Genomic DNA, 10138 nt, shown 5'->3' with positions numbered 1-10138 from the left:
TTCAGTATTTGCACGTTACAGAGTTATCTACCCTTCCAGGTAGTTATCGATTGTTACGTCACGTGTTTGCGAGCGTAACGTCATATATTTCGGAAAAAACGACGTGAAATGCGCTCACAATATAATGACGTAACAATTGATACCTACCCGCAAGGGAGCTAACTCTGTAATATGCAAAGACTGAATAAGTAAAAGTCAGAGATAAACTTAAGTGGAATACCAATCAACGGAACGATGTAACAAGACTCCATAAACCTTTATTTTATTTGAAAGGTCCAATAAACAATAAGTTGCATTTCGGACATGTGATGGTCAAATATTCCATAAAGATAAGAAATCTGATTAAACCTGATCTTCATTACGCTTACACTATGGATAGCGTAAGCATATTGAAGATAAGGCCCTGATAAGCAAAAGATATCTTAAACATATCTGTTTTAAAAGAACAGGAATGTAAATAAATCATTTGCTGATACTCAGTCTATAGATCTTGACAAGACATCAATACGAATGTCATATTTCCTACTCATTTCCCCAAGTTCTCTCTTCCACCCACACACATACTCTAGTTCATCCGTTATCTCTATATTTAATACCCCGACAAAAAAAAAGAGAAAAAAAATCGCTGAAAGGTGTATCATACAGCATGTACCTGCCAAAGAAGAAAGTAAGGACCTCCAATATATTACATACGTAGGGTATTTGGAAGGAAATATACACTGGTAGATGTACATGTAGGCAAAGACATAGATAATTAAATTACTATGTAAATCTCTGATGTAGGTGTACAATTACTACGCTGTCCATAGTCATCGATTTGTAGCAGGGCAAACATACAAACATGTACGGGTAGGGCAAGCAACTGAATTTTGATATCTGCTAACGAATCATATCGTTGCAGTTTTATCTAAAATTATTATTAATTTTAACAGTTGGTATAAATAATATCTATGTGTTGGTAAACAATCGGAACCATATGGTGTTTAGTCGCTAAATACATATTACGTAGATTCATGTATCACAGAGAATATCCCTATGTTTTCTTTGTTCATTAGTCTTATATAATTACATCCATTAGCACGATGCCAAGATTACATGTCTAGTCTTTTAATCTCAACACTTTCTACAGACATTTGTAGTTACGTCATAGACGTGGGTATTTATGTACCCTCGTTTAATTCATTGTCCAGTATTTACCTGTGACAATAACCATTGCTATAACCCCATAATAAAAATTTGCCCATAGAAACGGGTCGATGGGCCACATACCACGCAATGAAAAAAAATTGTCTCTTTTGTTCAGACGGTAGTGGTGACGAATTTCATTATTTATTTACTTGTACTCACATATCATTTTATCAAATTCGGCAAATACATATACCAAAATAGTATTTTACAAACCCTAATCTAACAAAAATGAAAGTTCTAATCCTAGGTGTATTACAAAATTAGATAAATCTATTTGTTATAATTAGATTAATCAAGTCCATTATATTATCTATTACATTGTATACTAATATTGTGTTGATTGTGTTATATCAAAGGTCCACTTCCTTTCCGGAGAAAAAAATAAAGGTTTCTTTAAAACATTAATATCATAAGAAAATACATATCAATGGCCTAAGATGAGGTAACAACACCAAACATATGCAAGATTTCCTGCGTAATGTATGATAACTGTGGAGATTCATGTGCTGTCTTGCCGTCTGGCGCAGTGACAGTCAACTACCGCGCGGTATTTAGGTCAACGGCGGGAATCATAAGACGACCCGCGTTAAAAAAATAACATACTTTTTACTTTAATTAAATTGTTCAGAAGATGATGATAAGTGTAGTATTAACGTTAAGTTAATAACTTTTGCGACTCTACAAAAGTATCGATCTCGTTTTACATTCCCATTTTGAAAATTAAAAGCCGTTTCGGAAAGGTAGTGGCCCTTTAATGCTGCTGTATGTTGATTGTGTTCCGTCATGTCAAAATGTAACATGTTGATTTGACCTCTTGTTACACAAGTAAGTGTGTCAAAGAGTAATAAAGAAATCTGAATCTATAACCAATCTTATTACATCCGGCTTAACAGTGAAATTGGACAATGATCATTCCTCTTTTAAGAACGTGTAATCATGTGACTTGGAGGCAGTTGGATTGCCAACGACCAAACGGATAGGACGGTTTACCATCCGACATTCATTACATATTTCAAAGTTGGATTTCTAAATAGTGAACAACACGTGTGAAACTTATTGATGGATTGCCATCTACTGACATCATATATTTTCTATATTTAATTACCAATACCAATGAACTTAAATTTACTTTCTAACCAATGTGCCACTATTTTGTTTATTTATAATATGAAAACCAAATTCAAATTAACATTACAATAAATACGATGGCCGAAAACGGACTGACAGAATTGTGTTTACTAGTAACACGTTTTCGTCAGCAAAATTTGTACAAATTTTGTGTCAAAAACCTATAGTTATAGGGATGCTATAGTAGTACGTTTTCGTCGACAAAATTTGTACGTACATATTTTGTTGACGAAAACCTGTTGTTATGATAGTAGTAGATTTGGCTGTACACGAAATGTGTACATGACAAAAACGTGTAGTTTAGAAATCTACTGAATCCGTATACCAATTAACATTCCTTTTTTCTGTGATTGATCGTTACACGGTCATATGCTGACTTCACTTGATAATGATAAAGGCTTTGAAAGGTCAAAACAGTTTTAAGTTTCCTTTCATTGTATTGTTGTTTTCAAATGCATGAGGTTAAATACATATTCAAACTTAATTCTGAAGGTAACCCGGATTGCTATAGTTACCATATTATCAAATACTTATCCATTCAAAGTTTATTACATCCCTGCAACTGCGAATCCGCCATATTCGTATGGTAAAAACTAGATATACCACCCGTAGTAGTAAACCTGCATATATCATGATCTTTTTTGTGTATAAATCAGGTAGGAAAAAAAAGGGGGGGGGGGGACGGGCTCAATTTAATCTTGACCGCTATAGTTCTAAGAATAGCACTACAATAAGTCTAAATGGGTTATTACATCCTCGATACTCCAGGGCTTCCGATCACTTACGATCTCTACACCCCTGGACTATCTCATAGTGAAATTGAAGGCAGTTCAGCGGAAAACATTTGACCAATCACAGGCCAGCAAAGATTTCCTTTGAAGACTACAGAGAGAGCGACGCCTAACATCTAAGCCACACAGTCAACCACAGTGTACCGTTATACGGCTCTTTTGATGTACATCAAATGACAAAATTACCTGTTCTATTCTGTTGCCTCCAGTTTTACTATGAGATAGTCCAGGGGTGTAGAGATCGAAAGTGATCGGAACCCCTGGAGTATCGAGGATGGGGTTATTACTGAGAACGTCTTATACGTTGTGTATCATGACTCATTGCAGTGAAGTAAACATCGCGTTTTGGTTTTGATGCCCTTATCAGGTAAAGTCACCATATGACCGTGTAAGAATCAATCACAGAAAAAAGGAATGTTAATTGGTATATGGATTCAGTAGATTTCTAAACTACACGTTTTTGTCATGTACACATTTCGTGTACAGCCAAATCTACTACTATCATAACAACAGGTTTTCGTCAACAAAATATGTACGTACAAATTTTGTTGACGAAAACGTACTACTATAGCATCCCTATAACTATAGGTTTTTGACACAAAATTTGTACGTACATATTTTTGCTGACGAAAACGTGTTACTAGTAACACAATTCTGTCAGTTCGTTTTCGGCCATCGTAAATAAACGAGTACAAGCCAATCGAAATCTTTTGTTTTTGTGTGCTGCTAATTAAACCCAATATCAACGGTCCGAAAACAAACAATCGACAATCATCATCAACAAATTGTCCTTATACCTGTATCATTGGATGCCGCGCAGTCGGTACCATTGGTTTACACGTCGGACACCGTTGGGCATCATTGGTATACAATTCAAGTCGGCTCCATTGGTATACACAATCGGTATCATTGGATATACAGTCGGTACCGGTGGGTGCAGAGTCTTTAACATGGGGTATACGTACTATTTGTTGTATACCCGGTACCATTGATATATAAGTGGGTACCATTGGTTGTGCACAGTCTTTAATTAACATCTTTGATATAACGACTGTGCGTGATAGTTACCCATGGAATATCGATGATGGAACCTTTGATGGTGTCTGTCAAAATACTTCACTTATTTTTCAATTTCTATGCTATTATACACACATTATAGATAAAAGTAAAAGTATGGGGATGGGGGTGGGGGTGGGGGGGGGGGGGGGGGGGGGGGGCAATTGCCGACTAAAATGTTCAAAAAATGCACATTTGAAAGGAAAAAAGGGTCCTCCTGCACGTTTTTCGTACTTCATTTTAGATTTTTTTCCCCCGCTGAACGGTGCATTTCCTAAAACGTTCAAGCACGTAATGTTCAAGCTTTTATAATAATAAAAATTCAACACACAAATGTCTATGAAGGGAATCTACAAAATGTACTATTTAAAAAAAGTCTCAAGATTAAAGGCCCATTACCTTTCCGGAGCAAAATATAAAGGTTTCTTAAAAAAACATTAATAACATCAGAAAATGCATACCGATGACCTAAATTAAGGTTACGACACCAAACATGTGCAAGATTTCATGCGTAATATATGATAACAGTGGAGAGTCAGTTCGCTGTTTTGCCGTCTGGTGCAGTGATAGTCAACTACCGCGCGGTATTTAGGAAGACGGCGGGAAACATAATACGACCTGCGTTATGAAAATAAACATTTTATTTATTTTAATCAAATCGTTCAGAAGGTGATGATAAAGCAGTATTAACGGTAAGTAAATGAATTTTAAGACTCTACAAAATTATCGATCTTGTTTTACAAAAATTAAAAGCCGTTTCGGAAAGGTAGTGGGCCTTTAAAAGATTAGTTAGTTTTTATATCTTAGCAAGACAAGTAATTCATTATCATATCATTTTGAGATACACAAGAATGTGTCGATAGTGTGAAGCCGGTCACATGTTCAGATCGAGCAGGCTTGCATAATGATACGACGACATTCACAATTATCATTTCTAGATGCAGGTAATTTTAAATCGAAAAATAGCCATGTTAAGAACGCTTAAAATCACAAAGTACCTCGTAAAACTCATCTCGGTCATTCTAAATCGTAATATTTTCCCCCGGACCCCCAAAACACCAAATTAAGTACTGGCCAATTTGTGTACTCATTAATTTCATGCTAGTGATACTACTTTCTATAGATGTGTACAAAGATTATGTGTCATGATATATTAAAAAATAATGTGGAAAGAGTATGCAAAGTATATAATGTACATGTATATGGCGGTGTGTTGAATTAATCTCCTCCAGTGTAAGGGCACTTAATGTTTTGTAATATTTAGATTTTTGAATAAAAAAATGATTGGAACCTAGAAAACAACAAATCGGATATGTCAAGATTGAAAGGGGTGTTAGAAATAGGTGTGCATGTCAGTTCGGGCACTATGTCCTGACTTTAGCAAGCTTAAACCGGAAGTGTAATGTTCGCTCGGAACATCTCGAGACTTGCCTGTGTAGATTGATGAATGAGGCCGATCGCATTCCGATCCAATGTTTTGAAAGATGGCGGAACACATTGAAAATTCCAATACGAGAAAACGTGTTTGTGAAATTTCTGAATATGATGGACCAAGTAGACCTTGTCATCGACGAAAGCGACATTGCAACATCGGTTTATGCAATAATCAAGTTGATTCATCTGAGAAAAATCATTTATTCGCTGAAGTACCCGAACGAATTTTAAAAAATGTGACACGGGCATTGGAAAGATTGTTGGTCGATAACCTGGGACGTAGGATTGTGCGATTAGCTCCCCTTAAATTGCTTAACTGTAATGCTGCCGACTCCTCGCTGTTTTCGGATGCATACTGCAGCATGGAAGCTTTTGATGGCGAGTTTTCCCTATGGAGTTTATTTCAAAAAGGAATACAATTATTGATGGATTTCATAGATGCCGATCCAGAGCAAGAGTCCAGAGTAACAATTCTGCCAGACACTAAACAAGGGGAGCTAATCCTTGACAAACTCCTTCATTATCTAGTAGAGATTGATCAACAATTTCACGGGGAAATAGGTAATGCTTTTGTGAAAACAATTGGAGTGTACTTTTGAATTAGTTTAGGGTTAGTAGTACATGTGTAGCGGGATTGGACTGTGTCGATCATCAGTGACCAGGTAGCTCAGTGGTAGAGCATTCGGCTAGTGCTCAGAGGTCCCTGGTTCGAGTACCTGTTTGGCCGTTAAATTTTCTCTTCTTCTGTTACAAAATTGGCGCCCAACTAATTATAAAATACCACCATGGTGGTGTAATCATGGTAGTATAATTATAAGGGTATCGCATGTCTTTGAAGGCAAAGACTTTGAAAAAGGAGGGAGGAATGTAGTGGTAATTATAGACTGGGTCGACCATCGGTGACCAGGTAGCTCAGCAATATAGCATCCGGGTGGTATTCGGAGGTACTGGGTTCAAATTCCTGTCAGGCCACTACATTTTATCCCCCCGCCCTCCCCTGTTACACTTAACACATGCTCATTTCCATAAATTGGGTCCTGATCATGAGATAATTATGATAGAGTTCAGTGTATAATTGTAGTGGACTCAGAAAAATAAATGGGGTCCTTTTAATTTTATATGTGTTCAAAAATAGATAATCGTAGCTACATATACTAGGATAAGAAACTCAGCAGACAGCTGAATCTGATCATGACCGGTAAAGACCTATAAATAACAGTAGGGCTGAAGGCTGACAGCCTGAATAGAATTCATCCATTAAATATTGAAATAATTCAAAACACCAACCTTTTAATTTTAATCTGGGACTTTCGAACACTATAGCCAAATGCTCTTACTGACCAGGATTGAGTATATATCTGCATGATCACAGACATTGTGAAAGTTGAAAAAAATGGCCGGGCATTTGGACCGGCCAGGACTACATGTATGAGTAAGCCGGACCAAACAAGCTGTCGTCGGACCGAACATTAATGTGAATTTTAAAAGTAAACATAACTTCCTACTATTAGTATCCAGGCAGCTGTTTTCATGATTATTTTATGCAGTTTAAATTCTACATTGCTGTGTGTGGGGGGTAAAAAAATAACGATTTTGTTAAATCAAATGAGCAGGCTTGCCATTTCTACCCACTTCCGGTGAATAATTGCTGGACGGTCGGTCCGGACCAGATTTTAAAATAGACGGTCAGCATTAACCTTTTCCGGACATGTCTGTCGGTCCGACCAATTTCGCAATGTCTGTGGTCACCGATGATCTGCCCATTCCAATCCTGCTACATTTGTTTTGCTGATTAGGAGTTATCTGCTCTTTGTTAGCGAGCACTCTTTGTCTAGTTTCCTTTAAAGAAGTAGATTTAATTACTGAAGAGTGAAGATGAAACCATTGTTTAGGTCAGATAAAGTACATGATAGGAACTATAAGTGATCTCTGATAATTGTCCATATTTTGTTGACAGGAACACCAGACAGGATTCATGGGGCAGATCTAACAATCATTTTAGCCAACCACCTGTTTGGGAAAGTGGCAACTTCTTCAAAATTTTTACTGAACAAACAGACTAAAGGAAACAAGAAAGGAAACTACAAGTTGTCTTCATGCAGATGTGGAACATCAAATTGTAAACTGACAGGTCGTTTTGGTGATACTAGTATTGGTACGTATCTCACTTTAAAAGGAAATTCTGAAACAGAAACATATCAATTCTTATTCATATTATTCTTAAAGATTGGACGGTGGGAGAAAGCTTAGACAAGCATTACCTTTGGTAAAGTTTGTTTTGGCCTGAATGCAGAGGGACGTACTGTACATAAAATGTATATATAACATGCATGTACAGTATAGTACCAGTATTTGTCATCATCATGTTATGTTTTCTGACTTTCATGTGGTGGTATGGGATAATTTATACTACATTTTGCAGACAATTCTATAGCTAGTGTCTGATTAAAACGGTTTAAAACACACACTTAAGCTTGAACTCAACAATGTTTAACATGCATACATAATATTATCTGTTCTTAAATATTTATTAGGATAAATTACAAAATGTTCTATTAATTCCTATAAAAGTTTATAGGCAAATATATGTGATTTTTACACAGGACATTGATTAAACAATTTACAATATGGGGCTGGGGTGGCCACGTAGTTCAGATGGTCTGACATATAATTACCGCAAGCCCTCCACATCTGGGTAGGGAATTTGAGTCCCATGTGGGGCAGTTACCAAATACTGACTGCTGGGTGGATATTTTTCTCCAGATACTCCTGCTTTCCTCCACTTCCTAAACCTGGAATGTCCTTAAATGGCCCTTTCTGTTAATAGGACATTAAATTAATCAAACCAAACAATTTGTATGGCCCATACATTTGATTGATATTGTGGTAAAACATTATACATAACAAGGTTTGTAATACATTTTACTATTTCTAAAACATGGAACTCTCTAGGTGTATTTGAGTGTTTAATGCCGAGAACTTTCCAGGAAATATTTGGAGGTCTTATTGCTTTTCTCCAGGAACTCTTGTATTTTTCCCTGCCACCAAAGTCATATCATTATGCTCTTGAATTGCGATATTCACTCATTTATTTAGAATAAAAAAACAAAGAAAAAACTTACAATGAATTCAGAATAAAAAAACAAAGAAAAAACTTACAATGAATTCATGGATATAACATATCAATTTGCATTCCCCAGCAAGGCTTCTATAATAGGATCTTACATGAATTATGTGTACAGCAAATTATGCTTAGATAATGAAATAATTATGTTGGTCCCCAGAGGTTCATTATAATAATAACTGTATGTGTGCACATGTTTTACAGTACTGTAGTGTACAATAAAAAAAAAAAAAAAAAAAAAATGAAAATCATATAAAATAACTGCATGATTCTTTTTTTTTTGTATATTACAGGGAATGATCAGGTTTGGCATGGTGACTTAGATGCAATTATTGATGACCAAGTTGTTCTGGAGACCCATGAAGGAGATACTAATTCTGGGTATTGTCTGGGAGATAGATCACCTGCTGATATGGAACGGGATCATTCTGTTGAGAGGGTCTCAAGGAAACAGGAAATCATCGCAAAAACCATCACCTTCTCATTTCTCCAGAAACAAAGACATCCTGACTACGAGCATTTCCTGTTCCCTTGTATCAGTGTTGGGAATGATTATATGGTTGTGTACTTCTATGACTCTGAGCATGACATTTTACTGGAAAGTAGTAGGATACCATTGCTTGGAGAAGAAGGACAGACAAATCTGTTAGCAGTTATCATATCCTGGTTAGTTGTAAACTACAAATATACATGTGATGGTTTAACAGAGGAAATGAAAGACAAACAAGCAGGGTTTATCTCCCTTGCTAAATCTAAACTGGACGTTTATGAAAGGGATTTGCAGTTTGGGGATGTTGAAAATGATGTTCCATCTGATGTTCAGGCGTCACAACCACAATTGGTTGAAGAGTCTGTTCCGACCCTAAGACAAAAATTAGATAAAGATAGATTGAAGACACTTTTAAAATTCAGTGATTAGTAAAGTCATTGAGTAATATTTTGATATGTCGATTTAACATTTTGTTATTGTGGCCAGAGCATTTTGCAAAACAATCATATTTTATCTACTTCTATTTTCGACTGTGGTATATTTCCTCGTTCTAAGAAATGGGATATTATGATAAAGTTTGTGACACATTTGACTGCTGCTTATTTGTTCTTTTTACCATTATCTACTTGTGGATTTAGATTGTGGCATTGCCTTGTTCTGATTATATAAGAAATGGGATATTATATTATGATAAAGTTTGTGAGATATTTGACTGCTGCTTGTTTGTTCTTTTTACCATTATTTATCTACTTGTGGATTTAGATTGTGGCATTGCCATTTTCTAAGAAATGAGATATTATGATAAAGACTATTACGCATTTCACCTCTATTTATTTATTTTTTTCACACTTAGGCCCATCCTCGATACTTCAGGGGATTCCAATCACTTACGATCTCTACACCCCTGGACTATCTCATAGTAAAATT

The 10138-nt window shown here is 36.0% G+C and overlaps 1 protein-coding gene across 1 annotated transcript; it reads left to right on the top strand.

Annotated features, from left to right (window-relative positions):
- Nucleotides 1-5611: 5611 nt before the first annotated feature.
- LOC138307834 (uncharacterized) lies at nt 5612-10138 on the top strand. The gene is made up of 3 exons (XM_069248738.1): nt 5612-6158; nt 7555-7752; nt 9015-10138. The coding sequence occupies exons 1-3, from the start codon at nt 5648-5650 to the stop codon at nt 9638-9640; spliced, it is 1335 nt and encodes a 444-aa protein (XP_069104839.1). The 5' UTR covers nt 5612-5647; the 3' UTR covers nt 9641-10138.

This window comes from Argopecten irradians, chromosome 14, assembly GCF_041381155.1.
Source record: "Argopecten irradians isolate NY chromosome 14, Ai_NY, whole genome shotgun sequence".
NCBI classification, from domain to species: domain Eukaryota; kingdom Metazoa; phylum Mollusca; class Bivalvia; order Pectinida; family Pectinidae; genus Argopecten; species Argopecten irradians.
This window is presented reverse-complemented; position numbering and strand designations above follow the sequence as displayed.

Excerpts from the sequence above, each read along its gene's own strand:
- LOC138307834 (XM_069248738.1), top strand. The coding sequence starts at position 5,648 with ATGGCGGAACACATTGAAAATTCCAATACGAGAAAACGTGTTTGTGAA. Across the intron at positions 6,159-7,554 it reads ACAATTTCACGGGGAAATAG|GAACACCAGACAGGATTCAT; the intron begins GTAATGCTTTTG and ends TTTTGTTGACAG. Across the intron at positions 7,753-9,014 it reads TTTTGGTGATACTAGTATTG|GGAATGATCAGGTTTGGCAT; the intron begins GTACGTATCTCA and ends TGTATATTACAG.